This window comes from Callospermophilus lateralis, chromosome 1 (assembly GCF_048772815.1).
Source record: "Callospermophilus lateralis isolate mCalLat2 chromosome 1, mCalLat2.hap1, whole genome shotgun sequence".
NCBI classification, from domain to species: domain Eukaryota; kingdom Metazoa; phylum Chordata; class Mammalia; order Rodentia; family Sciuridae; genus Callospermophilus; species Callospermophilus lateralis.
The window spans coordinates 217,659,662-217,682,336 of record NC_135305.1 but is presented as its reverse complement, the minus strand read 5'-3'; the positions used below and the strand labels follow the sequence as shown (position 1 = coordinate 217,682,336).

Genomic DNA, 22,675 nt, shown 5'->3' with positions numbered 1-22,675 from the left:
GAAATGGTATAGTTATGCTTTTAAGAGATAAAATATAATTTTCTAAAATATTTTTAGTTGTTAATAGACCTTTATTTTTTTCATTTATTTATATGCCATGCTGAGAATCGAATAAGTGCCTCATACATGCTAGGCAAATGCTCTACCACTGAGCCACAACACCACCCCTTAAAATACAATGTTTTAACATGGGGAGATGGTAGCAAAATGTACCTAAAACAGCTCATAGCACTCCTCTTCTCACATAAAGGCACTAACATCTTCCCTGTCTGAAGGTATCAAATATAAATCCTCCTCTACCAAAATAGGATAACGCCTATCTGAGGCTTGCCTCAATTACAGTCAGGATAACTTCATTAACCACAGCTCTACTCACTTTTGGGACCATGGTAGGCTTGTATACACACCAATCCCATAAGCAGAGTGAAGGATGGGACTGGACTGTGAGCATGATGACAATCCTTCCACAAACTGGTCAACTCTAACAGGGCAGTGAAAGTGCCAGAGGAAGTGCAATGAGAAGCAAAAATGCCAAAATGGCAACACCAGAGCTTGCCAGAGAAATCTAAGTTGTGTTTGGCCAGGATACAGCAGTTAATGGAGATGTTTGTGGAGGTGCAGCCCCTGAGGAGACTGAGGTCAAGCACTTAACATTCAGTTTTGAGCAAGTATGGATCAGTGCATTCAATATTCAAAAAAATGAGCTGAAAACTGGGGCCCACAAGGTCCCTACTCATTGGTCTACCTATATCGTGGTCCTAATAAGCAGGCAATTGTAGCTCCTTCCCTAAAGCCTTTCAAACTTCTTGCAAAGTTATTTTAGAAAACTATCACCTATGATTAGAAATTTTTAAGGGAAATGTAGTCCTCAGCTATATCCAAATTAATATAAGACACTTTATTAACTTAAAACATTAGATCAAAATTCCAGCCATGAGGGCTGGGGTTGTAGCTCAGTAGTCAAGTGCTTACCTAGCGTGTATGAGACACTGGGTTCGATTCTCAGCACCACATATAAATAAATAAAATGAATATCCACCAACAACTTAAAAAAATTAAATTGAAAAAGATTCCAGTCATGAACAAACATAAAGAATAAAACACAAAACAGTAATCAGATGAGACTATACTCTTTCAAGGCCTTTGTACTAATTAATTTCTACTAAAACTTTTTATTACACATGAAAAGCTTTTGATAGTAAACACTGATATTCTCAAAAACAGTTGGTACTCTTAGTTTAAAGGGAAGGGGGAAATTATTGAGTAGGCAACTTTCTGTACCCAGATGAAGAAGAAGAAGACGAAGCGAAGAGGAAGACGAAGAAGAAGGTGGCAAAGGCAAAGATGAAGACGAAGAAGAAGGTGCCCATGCTGTGAGTTCAAACTTAAACTATTAAAAAAAAAAAAAAATGCACTTGAGCCAGACTCAATGATATATGCTTGTACTCCCAAACTTAGGATGAAAAAGCAGAAGTCCAGGAGTTACAGGCCTGGACAACATAGCCAGACAAGAAGCATGCACACATGTACACACACAATCTCCCAAGAGTCCAAAAGACTTTGTAATGGAAATAACATTTACATCTCAGCTAAAGAAACTCACCTCATACTCAAAAGTATGTCATAAAAGCTGACAAGGGAAACATATAACCTTAAATCTTCCTATTAGAAAACATTGAAAATCAATGACCCTCTAGAAGTCCACTTTAAGGAGGCACTGATATTCTCTTCTAGCTCAAATTTTGAATTTTCTTATACAAGTGTTGAGAGCCACAACCAAGTCAAGATGGCGCCTGGCACTTTGCTAGGAGGAGTGGTTTGAGAAGTAATGCCAGCAAGCTATTAAGATGATGAGGATTCCTTAATGACTGACTGCTGTATCTACATGATGTTAATTGAGTTAAGCTGTGTCTAACTATTAAGATGATGATGATTCCTTAATGACTGATTGCTGTAACTGGATGATGTTAATTGAGATAAGCTGTGTGTATTTGGTTGGGTATATATACCTCTGATGTTCTGAATAAAGAGGCTCCCGCTGTTTCAACCTTCACAAGTTGCTTGTCGCCCCCCCCCCGCCCGCTACTTTGCACAACCCAGCCAGACTGTGGCACAAGTTATGTTCAAAATCAAAAGACTTTACCATACAGCTTATAAACACAGGGTTTCTCTCAGTTGTCCTCAACTCTTCAGAAGAATGAGTGATAATCTCCCACTTTCACACATTTATAGTGTCTCTACAGTATGAGACTTCACAAAATGAGACTTCAAAAATTGCATTAGTTCAGAAAAAGTCTTGCAGAGATTCCCTTACTCCTTACATTTATATGTTGTCCCTTGTGTGAATTTTCACGTCTTGGAAACTAGGCTGGACAAATAAAGGCTTTCCCACATTCCTTACATTCATATGTTTCTCTCCAGTATGGCTTCTCACATGTCTCCCAAAAGATGAGGGAGAACTGAAAGCTCTTCCACACTCCAGACATTCAAAGGGTTTTTCTCCAGTGTGCATTCTTGCATGTATAGTAAGATATGAAGAATGTCGAAATGCCTTTCCACATTCCTTACATTCATATGGTTTTTCCTCAGTGTGGGTTCTCATGTGGATACTAAGAGCTGAGAAACAAATAAAGGCTTTCCCACATTTTTTACATTTATAAGGTTTCTCTCCAGTGTGAGTTCTTGTATGTACTGTAAGATAGGAAGAACTAATGAAGGCTTTCCCACATTCCTTACATTCATATGGTTTCTCTCCAGTATGGCTTCTCACATGTCTCCCAAAGGATGAGGGAGAACTGAAAGCTCTTCCACACTCCAGACATTCAAAGGGTTTTTCTCCAGTGTGCATTCTTGCATGTATAGTAAGGTATGAAGAATGTCGAAATGCCTTCCCACATTCCTTACATTCATATGGTTTTTCCTCAGTGTGGGTTCTCATGTGGATACTAAAAGGTGAGAAACGAATAAAGGCTTTCCCACATTTTTTACATTCATAAGGTTTCTCTCCAGTGTGAGTTCTTCTATGTACTGTAAGATAGGAAGAACTAATGAAGGCTTTCCCACATTCTTCACACTCATAAGGCTTTTCTCCACTGTGAGTTCTTAGGTGTTCAGTGAGGGATGAGGAACGACTAAAGGCCTTCCCACACTCCTTACATTCATATTGCACCTTACCATTATGATCTCTCATGTGTGCTTTAAAGGATGAGGGACAACTAAAGACCTTTCCACATTCCTTACATTCATAGGGTTTCTCTCTACTTTGATTTTTCACATGTGTGTTCAGGGAAGTGGGAAGATAGAAGGCTTTTCCACATTCCAGACATTCATAAGGTTTCTCTCCAGTGTGTTTTCTCATGTGGATACTTAAGGAGGAGGGGCAATTGTAGGCTTTCCCACATTCCTTACATTTATAGGGTTCCTCTCCGGTGTGTGTCCTCATATGTACAGTGAGTTTTGAGGATTCACTGAAGGCCTTCCCACACTCTTTACATTCATAAGGCTTCTCGCCTGTGTGAATTCTTATATGTCGTATAAGATGAGAGGAAGAGCTAAAGGCCTTCCCACATTCCTTACATTCATATGGCTTATCTCCACTATGAATTCTTTTGTGTTTGGAGAGTGATGAGGAACAACTAAAGGCCTTCCCACATTCCTTACATTCATAGGGCTTATCTCCACTGTGAATTCTTTCGTGTTCTGTGAGGTGGGAAGAACTACTGAAGGCTTTCCCACATTCCTTACATTCATACTTTGCCTTTTCACTATGAATTTTCATATGTGCTCTGAACATGGAGGAACAACTGAAGGACTTTATACATTCCTTACATTCATATGGTTTTTCTTCAGTAGGAGTTTTCATATGCTTCTTAAAACAAGAAAGAAAATGGAAGGCTTTTCCACATTCCTTACACTGATAGGGTTTGTTTCCAGCATGAGATCTGGTGTGATTCTTAAGTGATGAATGAAACAGGAAGGACTTTCCACACTCACAGCATTCAAAGGATTTGACTTCAGTAGTTCTCTGGAGCATAAGATTTGAAATTTGTCCACATTGATTTTCTTCATTGTACTCACAGATGTTCTCTACCACATGACTTTTAAAAATAAAAGACAGATTATTAGTAATAAAATTTACCATTTTCAGTAAATATGTATGCTTTCTGCCCCATCAACTTATAAAAGTTCTCAAGAAGGCTCTTCCACAGTCAACATTGTAACTGAGCTTTTGACTTATATGATTTTTCTGATAAATCTGTCAAACCAATCTATGTGTCAAAATTTCAATACCTCAGTATCATTTGTAGGAAAAACTATCTAGACAAAATTCTTTGTGAAAGTACAATTTTTTTTATTTTGAATTTGAATCCTTTCATTTCTTTTTTTTAAATTTATTTTTTATTTGCATGTATTCCATTAGTTATACATGATAGCAGAATGCATTTTGATACATCATACATAAATGGAGTATAATTTCTCATTCTTCTGGTTATACAGGATGTAGAGTTACACTAGTCATGTAATCATATATGTACATGGGATAATAATGTCCAATTCATTCTACTATTATGACCTCCCTTCCCCTCACTCCCCTCTGTCTAATCCAAAGTACCTCTATTCTCCCCAATCCCCCACCCCCCAATTGTGAATTAGCATCCACCTATCAGAGAAAACACTTGGCTTTTGGTTCTTTCCACCAGCTTCATCCATTTACTGGCAAATGCCATGATTTCATTCTTATGAAAGCAAAATTTCTGACCTAGGTTTATGTTGAAATTATGTTTCCTTTTAAAAAATATTTTTTAGTTATACATGGATGCAATATCTTTACTCCATTTATTCATTTTTATGTGATGCTGAGGATCAAACCCAGTCCTCACATGTGGGAGGCAAGCACTCTGCCTGTCACTGAGCCACAACCCCAGCCCCAAAATATGTTTCTAAAATCTCAAAGCTGTTTTCTGCTGCACTACCTTCTCTTATATGAAGGGCACTCACCTTAAACCTTTCTCATGGCTTTTGTTGCAATCATCCACACGGTGGGTGTCCTGGTTTTCATGTAAAACAGAGGAGCAGGAACCACTTCTCTTGAATCTCACTATTTTCTGCTCATTGGATATTTTTTCTCCATTGTTATCTTGAAGAGCAACTAATTCCTTACTATAAAGTAGAGACTCAAAACCTGAAACGAAAAAATAAAAATAAAGTTACCTATGAGCAAAGGACTTTGAGCAGTGCAGCTATTTCAGGACTTCATTATTAATAGGCACAAGGATCAAAAGTAAAACAGTTCACTAAAAAATATTTCCATGAAACCATAGTATGGTAACATTACCATAGTATGGTAACACATGCTTGTAATCCCAGCTACTTAGGTGGCTGAGGTAGGAGGTTCACAAGTTCAAGGACAGCCTCAACAATTTAGACCCAGTCTCAAAATTAAAAAGGGTATGAGATATAGCTCAGTGGTAAAGCACTCCTGGGTTCCCCAGTGCTGAAAAATTAAAAAAAAAAAAAATAGTTCTATGAAGAATGACAGTGATGGTAACATGACCAGTAGAAATTACTGGGACCAGAGACATGAAAAATTGTGCTCCATATGAATCAAAATGCATTCTGCTATCATGTATAACAAATTAGAACAAATTAGAACTATATTAGTATAGAAAATATATTAAAATTTTTCATTAACAAATTTTTAAAAATTATTAGGAGAGGAAAACAGAAAGGATAAAACACATATACCAAAAACAAACTTTAAAAAAGCAAATATGGAGATCTTTGCCAAGATCAAGGAAAGTACAAGAGGACAGATAAATAGTCAAAATAGTACTCTGAGGCATCTGTGGATAATGAGCCTCCTCAGACAAAACAAACTTTTGCTTTATTTCTATTTTATTTTTGTCTCCTCCCAGGCCAGTTTCTCCCAGGGATTCTTGCCTTCCTGGTGCTGCTCCGTACAGATGCCCTGGATAAGTTCTGTCTTCACTGTCTGCAGTTCCTCCTCTTGTTCCCACTGGGAGATCAGCTTGGGTGTGAGTAGTGGATACCCTGCACACAAGGAAAGGAATATCATGAGGGAAAGCAATGAAGAAATATCTTTCCATAAAACTGGGTCAAACTTTGGTCTTCTGATACTCTAAAGACAGAGAAGGATGAGTTGAACTGAAACATAATGTCAAATCCATTGAAGAAAAAAAAGGCAAAGGAGGGAGGGAGAGGAAGGAAGAAAGAAAAGAAAAATAGAGAAGATAAAAGAAAAAGCTGAGATGTGGGGGGAAAGGCAGCCTCTAATGTGAAAGAACTGATCTGAGTCAGACATAGTAACACAAGCCTATAATCCTTAGGGTGAGATTGGGAGGCTGGAGGATCATGAAGTCAAGGCCAACCTCAGCAACTTAGCAAGATCCTGTTTCAAAGCAAAGAAAAACAAAATTTTAAAGAATTGGGGATGTAGCTCGTGGTAAAGTGCCCCTAGGTGTTCAATTCCCAGCAAAAAAAAAAAAACAAAGAAAGAAAGATTGATCTGGGCTGGGATTGTAGTTCAGTGGTAGAGCACTTGCCTAGCATGTGCAAGGTGCTGAGATTGATCCTCAGCATCACACAAAAATAAATAAATAAAATAAAGGTGTAAAAAATTATTAAAAAAAAAAAAGATTGACCTACATTCACAATGGAACCTCAATATTATTATAAGCTGATTTGACACAGCCAGACTATTTTTTTTAATATTTTATTTTTAGTTGTAGTTGGACACAATACCTTTATTTTATCAGGTTGAACAGGGTTTCACCAAAAGTCATGTCCAAATATATCAATGAAACAGAGTAAAGAGCACAGACACAGATCTACATAAGTAAAGTTGGCCCTCTATATCTGTGAATTCAAGCAATCATGAATAGAAAATACAATAGGAAAAAATTACATCCGTATTAAACATGAATATTTTTGTGCTTATGTCCAAATCAATACAGTACAAAAGTATTTATGAATAAGATACGATAGATAGTAAAACAGGCAGACATTAAGAAAATTCACTCCCCCACACCAAAAAAAAAAAAAAAAAAAAAGAGAGACAGAGAGAGACTTTAAATGAAGAGGTTATTTCACAAAACTAACCTATAGAAAACATTCCAAACATTACAGCCAACTTCTTTGTCCCGGGTGGCAAGAAAAGGGAGGTAGAACTGACCTGAGTGAAGACTATAGACTCAAGGCCTAACTAATCAGAATGTCACAGACCAAATCATGAGCCTTGGTACTTTTCCAATACTTGCTTAGCATAGGTGTTGACCAATAGTATTGGCACTTTTTCGAGACATGATTAGCATAGATACTGACCAACACCTTTAGTATCTTTCCAAGACTTGATTAATACAGATATTGATGAATGCCTCATCCAGTAGCTATTTAAGTCCCTAGACTAGTACACTTAAGTGGAAACCTACTCTCAGGTTCCCCTCTCAGCCCCTGAGAGTTCTGCTTCTTTTCTTTTCAGTTATATAAATACCACACCTTCACTCTTGCCTTATGTTGTCTGTGGATTTGTCTTCAAATCTGTGAATAAGAACCTGGAAAAAAAATGGCAGCCAGTTGCTGAGGTCTGCCATTGAGAGTTACAACACACTGCTCAGTAATAGTGAAGAAGAGTCAGGTTCTGCCAGCTCTGACCCATGGAGCTGACCAGACAGGCATTTCCCTGCTGTGATTAGTTGCAATACTAAAATGGGCTCTCTCAGCTGCAGAGGCATGTAACTTATGCAAACCTACAGACCAGCAGAGTGGAGAATCTGGTTTCATTTCAAACTCCAGTTTCAATTACATAGCACTTACATTTTTGTCAGGCACTAAAAATAATCAAGAGATGATGTAAAGTATATGAGAGCTTAGGCTGTATACCAGGGAATTTTAATTAAAAGGTTTCGACCATCCACAGATGTTGGTCTCTGGGAAGATACTAGTATCAAATCCCTACAGACCAAGCAATAACTATGTAGTCAACTGACCTTTGACAAAGAATTGACAGCAACACAATAGAGAAAAGATGGCCTTTTCCACAAATGCTGTTAGAAAACTGGACATACCCACATAAAATAATGAATCTAGGCTCTTCACAAACATTAATTTAAAAAGGATCATAGATCTAAATGTAAAACATAAAACTAGAAAAATTGTACAAGATAGAAGGAGAAAATCTAGATGACATTGGATTTGGCTATGACTTTTTTGATACTATATCAAAGGTATGATCGATGAGAAAGAGATTGATACAATACACCCCATTAAAATTAAAATTCCTGCTCTGTGAAAGATAATATCTAGAGAAAGAAAAGATAAACTCTGCCTAAAAGAAGACATTTGCAAAAAATTTCTCTGGTAAGAGGCTGTTTCACAGAGATTTATCTGATAAGAAACTGTTTTCATGTTCTTTACACAAAGAATGCTTTTAAAAAAATTATTCCTTAGTTGTACACAATACCTTTTTTTGTTTATTTATTTTTAATGTGGTGCTGGGGATTGAACCAGGGCCTCACATGTGTGAAGCGAGTGCTCTAACACTGAGCAACAACTCCAGCCCAGAATGTTTTTTTTTTTTTTTTACATATTTTTATTACTGTATTATCACATACATAATATTGCAATTCATTTTGACACAACCATACATGCATGGAATTAATGTGCTCCATTTCAATTCCCAGTACTTCTCCTTTCCTTTCCCTCCTCCCTCCTCCTGTCCCCTTCTTCTTCTCTACTGGTCTTCCTTCTATTTATCTATTATTTTAATTCCTGCTTTATAGATACACACAATAGTGAAAGTCACTGTGGTATATTCCTATATGTGCACAGCACGATTTGGCCAGGTGCACTTTGCAGTCCCCTCTTTCCCTCTTCCTCCTTCCTTCCCATCTGCCCCCTACCTATCCTACCCTTTTGATTTTCATGGGCTCCCTCTGCCTGTTTCCCTCTTATTTTGCTCAAGCTTCCACACAAAAGAGAAAACATTAAACCCTTAGCTTTCTGAATATGGCTTATTTCACTTAACATGATATTTTCCATTTCCATCCATTTACCAGCAAATGCCATAATTTCATTCTTCTTTATGGCAGAATAAAAACCTATATGTCAATTGCTGCTGCCTCTGATTCTACTGCTGCCAGCCTGAGGTCGCCTGGTGGTCTTCTTTCTGGGCTGCTACAGAAGCCACTGCTGTGCCCAGAGGTCACTTTTCTGGGCACTGCCTGGTTACCCCTGACTGGATTCTGATGCTACCTCCACGGTTGCTGCCGCTGAACCGGAAGTCTCCTATTACTCAACTGCCACCTGCATCACTACCGCCATTGCTGCTCCCTCTGATTTCCCTACTGCTAGACTGAGATCACCTGGAGGTGTTCTTTCTGGGTGCTACTTCCACAGAACAAACTGTGGATGCAACTGAAGCCCACATTGCTGCTGACCCCTGGAGATCACCTGGTGACACTGCCCCCACAGCTGCAGTTGTAACTGCCAATGCAGCCGCCACTAGTGCTGCTACCATGGCCTAGAGGACTGCTGCAGGGGAGATTCCAGGTTTGGTTGCATGTGGCTGCACCCATTTTGGGATACCAGCCAGGGCCTGGGACCTGGGTGCCAGCAGGTTTACCACCACAAGACCCTCTATCTGGGGACTCCAATCAGGACATGCAGGTCCAGTGTTGGGGTACTTGTGTGTTTGGAGGACCCTGGGGTCTTCCTACTGAGAGTGCTAGTGGTCTTCCTACTGAGAGTGCTACATCTCTTGCTGTTGCTCGTTTGCATGAGTGTATTCCTGGTGGTCTCTCTGCAAGTAGGAGCAGCATTGAGATCTTGGGACTACAAATGGCAGAGCCTGAGGTATTTGAAACCCAGGTTTGTAGACTAGAGACTAGGTTTGCAAGGGCTGATCTGGGTTTGGTGATCCCGAGAGACATCAGAGTCAGAGCTGAGAAACTATTGAACACTGACAGAGACAGTTCGACTTTCCAGGAAGATTTATTTTATTTTTTGATTCACTAATCTCTCTACCAAATTTGGAACAGGATGCTTTTTATGCTATTTTCTTTCCAACTTCTCTCCAATCAACAGCCAATCTCTGTCAGCTCCTCTTCCAATCTTCCTGTGAATTTTTACTTCTAGCTTCTCTCTTCCTCCCTCACAAATATTACATACTACACTACTCTGTTCTCTCATCCACCCTTTGAAATTGTAAACCATTTTAACAAAATTTCTGTTTATACTATAGATAGTTATTAAATTCATCATTTTGGTTTAATGCGAGGAAGCAGTAGTTGCCTTAGTGGGAGCTATTAGGTTTAAGGCTACATATTATATGCTGAGTAATATTGATATTGGTCTCACCACTAAAGGTGAGGTTCTGGAAATTTTCACACACCTAGACACTATAAGTCTACAGGGTAGATTTTATGCTGCCTTACAGCCATACTTCTAGATGGGAAAACACACTAACAACATGAAAAAACAAGAAAATAAAGAGCCCCAAACAAAACAAGATGTTTCAACAACAGAAGCCGCTGATAACACAGTAAAAAAAATGTCCAAGAAGGAGTTCAGATTGCATATAGTTAAATTGATATGTGAAATACAGGGCAGTATGAGGAGTGAAATCAAAGAACATACAGGAAGTGAAAGACTACTTTAATACAGAGTTAGAGATCATGAAAAAAAAAAAAGCAGAATTCCTTAAAATGAAAGAATCAGTAAACCAAATTATAAATTCAATAAAAAGCATCACCAACAGAGTAGATTACTTGGAAGACAGAACCTCAGACAATGAAGAGAAAACATATAATCTTAAAAGTAGAGTTGCCCATGAAGAGAAGATGGTAAGAAACCATGAACAGAACATCCAAGAATTATGGGATAACATGAAAAGACCAGATTTAAGAGTTATTGGAATAGATGAAGGAGCAGAGATACAAACCAAAGGAATGCATAATTTTTAAATGATATAATAGTAAAAACTTTCCTCAATCTAAAGAATGGAACAGAATAATCAAATACAAGAGGTTTGTAGGACCCCCAAATGTACAAAATTACAGCAGACCCACACCAAGACACATTATACTAGAATGACTAACAGAAAATAAAGATAAAATCTTAAAGGTATGAGAGAAAAAAAAATCAAATTACATATAGAGGGAAACCGATTCAGATCTCAACTGATTTTTCAGCCCAGAACCTCAAAGCTAGGAGGTCCTGGAATAATATATTTCTAGCTCTGAAAGAAAATGGACGCCAACCAATAGTTTTATATCCAGCAAAATTAAGTTTCAGATTTGAAGATGAAATTAAAACTTCCATAATAAACAAAAATTAAAAGAACTCACACTTAGAAAGTCTATATTACAGCACATTCTCAACAAAATATTCCATGAGGATGAAGTGGGGAAAAAAAAAGTGAAAACCAGCAAAGGGAGGATCTACACTAAAATAACCCAACGAAATGAGAAACTAAGACAAATCAAAAACGAGAAAAAAATCAAAATGAGAGGGGATACGAAATTATGTCACAATAATAACCTTGAATGTTAATGGCCTAAACTCATGTATCAAAAGACATAGACTGGCAGATTTTATTAAAAAGTAAGACCCACAATATGCTGTGTTCAAGAGACTCACCTCATGAGCAAAGACATCCACAGGCTGAAGGTGAAAGGATGGGGAAAACCTTATCACTCAAATGGATTGTATAAACAAGCAGAGGTTTCCATTCTCATCTCAGATAAGCAGACTTCAAACCAAAGTTAATCAGAAGAGATAATATATACTTCCCTTAAGAGGACATTTCATACCTCTTAAGGAAAGTATATATAAGAAGGATATAACAATTACAAATATTCATGCCCCAAACAATGGAACATTTATGTACATCATACAAATGCTTCTCAATTTCAAGAGTCAAATAGACCACAATACAGTAATACTGGGTGACCTTAACATACCTCTCTCACTATGGGCCAGATCTTCCAAAACAAAAACTAAATAAGGAAACTATAGAACTAAATAACACAATCAATAATTTAGACTTAACAGACATATACAGAATATTTCATCCAACAACGAGCAAATATACTTTCTTCTCAGCAGCATATGCCTCCTTCTCTAAAACACACTATAGCTTATTCCACAAAGCAAATCTTAGTAAATACAAAAAAACAGAGATAATATCTTGCATTCTATGAGACCACATGGAATGAAATTAGAAATCAACAATAAAATAAAAATAGAAGTAACAAATGGAGACTAAATAATACACAATTGAATGATGATGTATAGTAGAAGAAATCAAGAATGAAATAAAAAAATTCTTAGAGGTAAATGAGAACACTGATAATCATATCAAAATCTCTGTAACACTATGAAGACAGTACTCAGAAGAAAGTTTATTGCATCGAGCACATTCATTAAAAGAATAAAAAGTCAACAAATAAATCACCTAACACTATATCTCAAAGCCCTAGGAAAAGAAAAAAAAATCAACACCAAAAGCAGTAGAAGACAGGAAATAATTAAAATCAGAGCTGAAATTAATGAAATTGAAACAATTGGAAAAACCGGCAAAACATAAAGTTGGTTCTTTGAAAAAATAAATAAAATAGATAAACCCCTGACCATGTTAACAAACAGAAAACTCCAAATTATTAAAATATAAGATGAAGAAGGAAATATCACAATGGACACATCTGAAATACAGAAGATGATTAGAAACTATTTTGAAAATTTATACTCTAATAAAATAGAAGATATTAAAGATATCAACAAATTTCTAAAGATATGTGACCTACCCAAACTGAATGATGAGGTCATACATGCTTTAAATAGATCAATTTCAAATAATAAAATAGAAAACACCATCAAAAGCCTACTAGCCAAGAAAAGCCCAGACCAGATGAACTCTCAGCTGAGTTCTACAAGACTTTCAAAGAAGAATGAATACTAATACTTTTCAAAGTATTCAAAGTATTCCATGAAACAGATAAGGAGGGAACCTTTCCAAACTCATTCTATGAGGCCAATATCACCCTGATACCAAAACCAGACAAAAACACATCAAAGAAAGAAAATTTCAGACCAATATCCCTGATGAACATAGATGCAAAAGTTCTCAATAAAATTCTGGCAATCACATACAAAAACATATTTAAAAAATAGTGCACCACGATCAAATGGGATTCTTCTGAGAGATGCAAGGTATGTTCCATACACAGAAATCAATAAATGTAATTCATTATATTAATATACTTAAAAACAAGAATCATATGATCATCTCAATAGATGCAGAAAAAGCATTTGACAAAATTCAGCACACTTTCATACTCAAAACACTATAAAAACTAGAGATAGTAGAAACATATGTCAACATTGTAAAAGCTATATATGCTAAACCCAAGGCCAGCATCACATTCTAAAGGGAGAAAAATTAAAAGCATTCCCACTAAAAACTGGAACAAGACAAGGATGTCCTCTTTCACCACTTCTATTCAACATCATCCTTGAAACTCTAGCCAGAGCAATTAGATAAAAGAAAGAAAATAAAGAAATACAAATAGATAAAGAAGAACTATCACTATTTGTTGATGACATGATTCTATATCTAGATCAAAGAAATTTAGTAGAAAAATTCTTGAATAAGTGAATTCAGCAAAGTAGCAGGATATAAAATCAACACCCATAAGTCAAACACATTCCTATACATCATCAATGAATCCACTGAAAGAGAAATTAGGAAAATTAACCTATTCACAATAGCCCCCACCCCCCAAAAAAACTGGGAATCAATCTAACAAAAGACCTCTACCATGAAAACCATAGAACACTAAAGAAAGAAACTGAAGAAAATTTCAGCAGATGAAAAGATCTCCCATGCTCCTAGACAGGCAGAATTAATATTGTCAAAATGGCCTTACTACCAAAAGCATTATTCAGATTCAATGCAATTCCTATTAAAATCCCAATAACATTCTTCACAGAAATAGAAAAAGCAATCATGAAATTTATTTGGAAAAATAAGAGACCCAGAATAGCTAAAGCAATCATTAGCAAGAAAAGTGAAGCAGGAGGCATCACAATACCAGATCTTACACTATACTACACAGCTACAGTAACAAAAAACAGCAGGGTATTGGGACCAAAATAGACTTGTAGACCAATGATACAGAATAGAGGACACAGAGACAAACCCACATAAATACAGTTATCTCCTACTAGACAAGAATGCCAAAAACAATCACTGGAGAAAAGATAGCCTATTCAACAAACAGTACAGCAACACTGGAAATCCATATGTAGCAAAATGAAATTAAACCTCTATCTCTCACCCTGCACAAAAATCAACTCAAAGTAGATAAAAAACATAGGCACTAGAACAGAGACCCTATGGCTAATAGAAGAAAAAAATAGGCCCAAATATTCACCACATTGGATTAGGATCTAACATCCTTAACAAGACTCCTAAAATGCAAGAAGCAAAGTCAAAATAATCAACAAATGGGATGGTGCTGAGGATCAAAACCAGGACCTCACACGTGATAGGCGAGCTCTCTACTGCTGAACCACAATCCCAGCCCACATTTCTTCTTTTGAAAAATCTGTTTACTCCCTTTTGCCCATTTCTTGACTGGGTTATTTGGCTTTTGCTTGCTTTTGATTTTTTGTTTGTTTGTTTGTTTGTTTGTTTTGTTCTGTTGTTGAATTTTTTTTGTTCCTTGTATATTCTGGATGTTAATCCCCTGTCAGAGGAGTAGGTAGAAAAGATTTTCTCTCATCCTGAAGGCTGTCTCTTTGCACTTAATCATTTCTTTTGCTGCATTATACAAAGAAGTCTTAAAGATCAATAATAAGAGAACAAAAAAATACCATAAAAATATAGCCAAAGACCTAAACAAACACTTAAACAAATACAGACAAATGGCAAGTAAAAAAGTAAAAGTACGCTCCACATCCTAAAATCATCCAGGAAAAACAAAACAGTGACACACCTCTACACGCCTTTTTGAACAGCCAAAATCCAGAAAATTGACAATGCCGAATATTGGCAAAAATGTAGAGAAACTGGAACTCTCATTCATTCTTGAAGGGAAGCAAAATGGTACAGCTACTTACGAAGACAATCTGGTGATTTCTTATAAAATTAAAAATACCTTACCATGGGGCTGGGGCTAGTGCTCGCCTAGCACATGTGAAACACTGAGTTCAATCCTCAGCACCACATAAAAATAAATAAAGATATTGTGTCCATCTAAAACCTAAATATTAAAAAAAAAAAAAAAAACAACTCTTACCATATGATCCAGCAATTAAATTGTGTCCCTTGGCATTCATCCAAGGAGTCAAAACTGCACACAAAAGGCTACACATGTTTACGAGAGCATAATTCATACTTGTCAAAACCTGAAAGCATCCAAGATGCCTTTTAGTAAACGGGGTGATAAATAAACTGTGGCACATCTATACTACAAAATGTTATTCAACAGTAAAAGGAAAATCATAAAAAGACATGAACGAAACTTAAATGCACATTACTGAGTGAAATAGGCCAATCTGAACAAGCGACATACTATATAAATTCCAATTTTATGACATTCCAAAAAAGATAAAAAATATAGAGATGATATAAAGAACAGTGGCTGCCAAAGGGTTAAGAGAGAGTCAGGGATTAAAAAGTGAGAGCACAGAAAAATTTTAGGGGAATAAAACTACTCTATATATTACTATAATGGTACATGTCATTGTACATTTGCCCAAAGCTATACAATGTACAACACCACATATGAACCTTAATATAGGCTATGGACTCTAGTGAATGATGAAGATGTGTCAATGTACGTTCATCATTTGTAAATTAAACATGGACCATTCTGGTGGAAGATGTTCATAGTGAAAGAGGCTGTCTGTGCTTTGAAACTGAAAATGCTCTAAAAATTAAAGCCTGTTACTCTGGGGCATGGTGGTGCACACCTATAACTCCAACTATTCAGGAGGCTGAGGCAGGAAGATCCCAAATTTGAAGCCAACTTGGGCAACTTAGCAAGACCTTTTCTCAAAATAAAAAAGAGCTGGGGATTTAGCTCAGTGATAGAGAACCCCTGGGTTAAATTCTCAGTACCACATAAACACACACATACATATGTGCATACATACAAACATACATTTTTTTAAAGCCTATTTTGAAAATGTTCACCCATACTCAGAATGTTGCCTTATATGGAAACAAGGTCTTTGTCAATTTAGTAAGTTAAGATGAGGTTATTCTGGATTAAGATGGACCCTAAATTCAATGACTGATGTCCCTATATGGACAGAGATTAGAAATAGGTACACAGGGAAGGTAATGGTGGAGGCAGAGACTGGAGTGATACATCTATAAACAAAAAGGTCTGCCTGCAACCACCAGAAGCTAGAAAGAGACAGGGAGGGACTTTTTCCTTAGAGCGTTTAGAAAGAATATAGCTCTGCTGACACCTTGTTTCACACTCCCAGATGCCAGAAATATGAAAGAATAAATTTCTATACTTTTTACCCACCAGTTTACAGTACTTGTTCATAGAGAGCCTAAGAAACCAATATAATCTACCCCATAGACTCATCTCTAAATCATCTAAAAAGCACAAATTCTCTAATAGGTACTTTCTAACACCCTCTTACTAAGATACCCCTCGACTCCCCATGGGTATGTTCTCCCATGACTGCAAAATAAACCCCGCTTGTTTAACATACAGGTGTGCTCCTGGTGGTCTCTGGGTAAAGGGCATTCACAGCAGTAGAATCGTCAAAGGTCTCAAATCACAAACTCTCCCTGTGCCCCAGAGAAGCCCCTCAATCCCCACACATTCAACACTTAATAAACCTCAAGGCTTTCAACCACAAAAGGAAAAAAGAAAAAAACAAGTTTAATATGCCCGTGTTCATTTTCATGAAGAAGCCTCCAGATCATAAGCACCCTGTGGTCAATGACCACCACGTTTGTCTTATTTACCAAGCACTCCCACTCCTCAGTACAGATCCTGGAACAAGGTCAACTAGTAGATAAAATTGTTTTCTAAACCACTACATGAACCAACATTGCCAATCTTACCTAGTGAGACCAGGTTCTGGAAGGTTTCCAGCATCACATCTCTGTAGAGGCTCCTCTGAGCAAGATCCAGCAAAGCCCACTCCTGCTGGGTAAAGTCCACAGCCACATCCTCAAAGGTCACGGAATCCTAAAAGATGCCACAAATTCTGTTCAGAAAGGTACAATTCCTCCAGTGTGTGTGAGATGGTGGGTGAAGCTGACAGCATGGGGACCTGAGAGTCAATTCACGGGAGGTTCAGAAGATTCTTTGGACTCCCCAAGTCTATGGCAGGACTCCGTCAGCAGATCTCTTTCCCTTTCTACACACACATACTTAATGACTGAACAATCCTGTCTAAAAGCCAAAATACTTCTAAAATACTACATTAGTCTCTTTGCAGTTGATGGTAATGAAATAAGGAAAAAAAAAAAAAAATCAAAGTTATTTTCCTTCGAACCTGCACAGAACACTGGATATTAGGTATGTGGGTAATTTTCCACATACATCAAGCAGTTCTCCAACAGACACTAGCTAGGTTTCCTGTTATTAATAACATTCTTAACACTATCTATATGGACAGCTTCATCCCACAGGTTGAGGGCTCAGTCCCACAAAACTTCCCCATACTACAAACAACACAACAACTAGTACATTGTCATTTATACTTCTGACCAAATGGCTACATCTCAGGGTCCCCACTGTACCGTCCTTGAGTTGGTTAATATGCTGGGATGGCTTTCAGAATCTATGCAAACACTTCCTTGTGCTTATGGTTTGTTATAAATACAGAGAACTATCCAGATAAAGAAATATATATGGCATAGCAGGGTAGGAAAAGCTGTAGAACTTCCATGCCTATTGGGGTGCTTCGTACCAGGAAACTACATATTCAGCTATACAGAAGCTCCCTAAATTCATTCTTTTTGGGTTCTCACAGAGGCTTTACTAGAAAGCATGACTGATTTAAATTAGTAATTTAAATAATCAATTTAACCTTCAGTATCTCTCAACTTCAAGGTTAGGGGATAGGGCTGAAGAGTCAAGCATACCTTAGTTCTTCTGGACCAGCACTCATCCTGAGGCTATCTATCCTGGTCACCAGTCATCATACAAAACTACTGTTATCACTCCAGACATTTGAAGGGTTTTAGGAACTCGATGCCAGGATATGGGACCAAGATCACATATTGGACAATATCATATTATTCCTTATTCAGAAATTCTTCCTTATTCAAGAATAACTTGACCTGATACTTTATTCCTATTAAGGCATTGAGCACAACATCAAACTCAGGTTTAAATCTTGATGAGGATTTAATGAATGAAAACACAAAGAGTGAATGGGAACTTTTCCTTTTTCCCCCCTCACAATCCTGAGAGGCCCAAGAGCCTGCACATCTTTCAACTCAGGCCCACAGCTGGCTCGGTTTTATAGTATTGTGGCCTGGGCTCACCAAACTATAGCACATGCACTTACTCTAGCCTATCACCTACTTATGTAAGTAAAGTTTTATTGCAATACAATAAAACATTTGTTTATGTTCCTCTATGAATATTTTTTGTATTAAAATAACAATTTCCTTGTAATAGAAATTCTATGACCTTCAAAACCTAAACTACTTACCATGTGATCAAAAAAAAAAAAAAGCAGATTGCTAACCTGTGCTCTAAAATAGCAGCAGGATATCAAATGAAATAGAAATATTCTTTTAGAGCATTATACCTTTAACTTACCTGCATCATACTTTTCTGTAACCCAACACTTATTCTTTCTTCCTCCATGTCACCTTCATAAAGAAAAGTAAGACATTGAGAAGTTATAGGTAAGACAGAAGCTGACATGGGAATCCAACCCTCCAGAGAATTTCCATACTCATGAGCCTGGATATTGTAGCACATCAATTACCAGTGATAACTCAAAACACATATCATGACTCCCAAACAAATGCAAACTGAACTTGTGTGAAACTGGAACAATTCTTTCTCCCCTAGAGATACAAAACAACACTCTTATCCTTGTCAATGATACAAAAGAGGTTAATAGTAACATTTTATTAGTAAATTAACTCAAGTCTTAAGAACATCTGGCTGTCCATTTCCCCATACAAAAAGCAAAAAATGTATCAAGTGGTGCCTTCAACCCTTAGAATATATATTCCCTGACTCACATCTAAGAAAGCACTAATTTATTTAAACACTAGGCTTCTTGGGGCTCCTTGACCAACATTTTTACTTGTTTACCATTTTACAGGGTAATAGGCATTACTACAAAGCCCTGAACACTGCTGTCATCCCAACCCCACCCAATGAGCTCCACAAAACCTAATTTCTGAGAAAGAGAATCAATCTATTTGTTATGGTTTGAATCTGGGATATCCTTCAAAGCCTCCTGTATTGAAGGCTTGGTCTCCAGTGCTGCAGTGTTCAGAGTTTGGGCTTGGGGGAAGCGATTGGATTATAAGGGGTCAGACTTCATCAGTGGATTAATCCATTTTATGGATTAAGAGTTTGAATAGACTACTGGGAGGTAACAGGAACTATAAGAGGTAGAGTCTAGAAGAGATGAGAAAGAGGAAAATGAGGTGGTGGTGGTGGTGGTGGTGGTGGGTGGTGATGGTAGTGGTAGAAAAGGAGGAGGAGAAAGAAGAAAATTTCATTGTATCCAGTCATTAAAAGAATCATATTTAAAACATGCACAAGGAAACAGAAGTTGCAAATTGTTTTACAGAAAGTTTCACAAAATAAGTAGGAAATTCATAATTCCAGTGTACAGAGGGAAGGTAATTTCCTACTTCCAACACCAGAAGGGTACAACTAAAAAATATGCCAGATCACATACAAAATACAAATAATACAAAAGCATTGGTAACAGTTGAGAAATGAACAATATGTATAAATCACAATTTAAGTTCATTTCATCCTAGGAATGACGGATGCTTAAAAACTGAATCACTAAAAAAAGAAAAAAGAAAAAAAAGAATAAAACTGAATCACTGAGATTCAGTGGTACGGTGCCTTACTTGCGTTGAGTTCTTGGATTCAATCCCAGCACCACAAGAATAAAATAAACAAAAATTGAATCACTGATTAATGAAATTCACAGTATTCATAGAAAGGTTATTTGACATGTTCCCTTAGACACAAAGCAATGACTAATCTATTTCAGTGTACATTGCTAATAATAACTTAGGCCATTAGAAAGGATTAGATTTTGTACGTTAAAAAATGCAAACATTCTATTTAATAGTGAAATACTGATTAATTTTCTCTGAAATCAGCAACAAAGCTAGAATGAAAATTATATGCTAATCTCCATTCAACTGGGAGTCCTGGCAAGTGCAGTAATTAGAAACAAAAAAAAAAAAAATGGAAAACACAAAGATTTAGGAGAAAAAAAATTCAAACTGGCACATTTTCTGTGCAAAATTTAAAGAATCTATAAATAAGTGACCAAGCTTTTTTTTTTTTTTTTTTTTCCTCCCTGCATTTTGCAGTACTAGGGATTGAAGCCAGGGGCACTCTATCACTGAAATACAGGCCCAGTCCTTCTCATTTTTTGTGTAGAGATAGGGCCTGCCTAAATTGCTCAGCTGCCCTTGAACTTGGGATCAAGTTCTACCTCAGCCCCGAGTAGCTGGGATTACAGGCGTACACTATCGCGCCAGGCTAAAATGTATCACTTTATTAAGGATGAAATGCACTTGCCCAGGAGGCGGGTTAACAGTACTTTAAAATCAGCTCCCTCTTGTGTATCTGAATGCACTGTGTCAAACATGCCCCAGGCCCCCCGGGGAACTCTCAGACCCGCGCTCCACAGTGAGCGAGGCCCAGGGGCAGCGGGCCGAGCTCACCCCACGCTGGGTGTGTGCAGACCCGCAGACCCGCACGAGGCTCCGGACCCAGGACCCCGACGCAGGCGAGGCCTCTGCTCTCCGCAGGGAGAGGCCGCGGGGCTCTCCAGCTCAGGCCTGCAGGAGACGAGCCCGCCGCTGGCGCAGCCCGAAGTCGCGGCTGCGGTCACCAGGAGGAGCGCGGCGCAGGCGGAGCCGACGGGGCTTTGGGCCGCGAGGCTGAAGGGGGCACCGGGAAGGCGGGCGATCGGAAGCCAGCCTTCCGCCTCCTGCGGCCCATACCTGGATGGCGCGGGGCGGGATGGATAGGATGCGGCGGGGGACGAGAGGAATCCAGCCTTCCGCCTCCCGCGGCCCATACCTGGATGGCTCCGGCCGGGAAGGATAGGATGCCGACTGAGGCAAGAATATATCTCAGATGCTGGCTGCAGCATAAAGTGTCATGGCGGCCACAGGCACATAGTGAGCTACCTTGCGCGTGCGCAGACGCGCTTTCTGCCGCCCCCTACCCCCCTCCCCGTTCTGAGAACGATCTGCGTAAGAGGCGGGGCTTCAGGAGCTGGGAGTGGGGTGGAGCAGCCCACTGAGTCCATCAGCGCTCTGAACGTGCTAATTTTCCCTGGGGTTGTAGGTACAAAGAGAACCAGAACTGTGGACGAGGCTGGGGAGGTACCAGGCTAGGCTGGCCGAGTGGACTCAGGTGAGACCAGATCAAGGGGCGTGACTTTTAATATTCCAGAGGTTCGGTCTAAGATGGGACCTGGTTGCCAAGGGAGACCCCTGGAAATTCCTAGAGGCGGGGCTAAGGTTAGAGCCTGTCACACAGGTTCCCAGAAGCCCAGGAGTAGGATGCTCATCAAATGCATTAATACCCTTACTAGAGCCCTGTCCACAGGCCATCATACTTAAAACTCTGAGTCTACCAACCTGTGCGATAAACTCTTTTCCATTGATTCAGTCCTTTAGGTCTTTACTTTTCTCTTTCATTGTTTTATTGACTATTGCTCTGCTAGAGGAAAGCTATTGAAAAGTATTTAATTAGGTCCTTCTATCTGGAAACCTTGCTGAACTTTAATATCTGTAAGTTCGTTATTTTGGACTCAAATATAAATAATATTTCATGTGCATTTTTGTTATTATAATATTCATAAGCCGTTTATTTTTCTTCTTCTTTATGCAGGGTCTCCTAACTATAAGTCAGATAAGAAATAAGGTATACATATCTTCGTTAATAATAATCACCAACGTTCCCATGTTAGCTGTAGTTTGTGGCTTTTATCAAGTCCTGTTTTGAATCTGCTTTGTGAAGACATTTTTATCAGTAGTTTTGATAAATATACAATGTATATGAAACTATTAAGTTCATAATAGTTTACTCCAACTTGATTTATGATGTCATGTCTGTAAGAAACAGACTCTCCTGTCCAAACCTAAAGAATAGATTAAGAAACAAAAGGTATAGCCAAAAAAATCAAGGAATGTGATTTTCCTGTCCCCCGAGGCCAGGTAGGACTGAAGGCAGATTGCTTTTTAGCAAAGAAAGTATGTGGAGAATCAGTACAGTGAACTCATTTTATAGAATTATTCTCTTAACCTTGTGTTCCCACCATCTTCAACTATTTGTCCCCTTACACCTTACATCTAAATCTGTCTGTCCCCTTGATATAGGACAGATGTGGCTGGACACCAGAAATCAGGTTTATTTTAGCTGCAGCAGTCCAGAGGAGGCTAATG

At 38.1% G+C, this 22,675-nt stretch overlaps 1 protein-coding gene across 1 annotated transcript; it reads right to left on the bottom strand.

Annotated features, from left to right (window-relative positions):
• Positions 1 to 2,077: 2,077 nt before the first annotated feature.
• LOC143394949 (uncharacterized) lies at positions 2,078 to 21,378 on the bottom strand. Its single transcript, XM_076849514.2, has 6 exons — positions 21,303 to 21,378; positions 18,825 to 18,877; positions 17,111 to 17,237; positions 5,941 to 6,051; positions 4,999 to 5,182; positions 2,078 to 4,097 (listed from the first exon to the last, which is right to left on the bottom strand). Exons 1-6 carry the CDS (start codon positions 21,373 to 21,375, stop codon positions 2,324 to 2,326), a joined length of 2,322 nt encoding a protein of 773 aa, XP_076705629.2. The 5' UTR covers positions 21,376 to 21,378; the 3' UTR covers positions 2,078 to 2,323.
• Between the last annotated feature and the right edge of the window lie 1,297 nt (positions 21,379 to 22,675).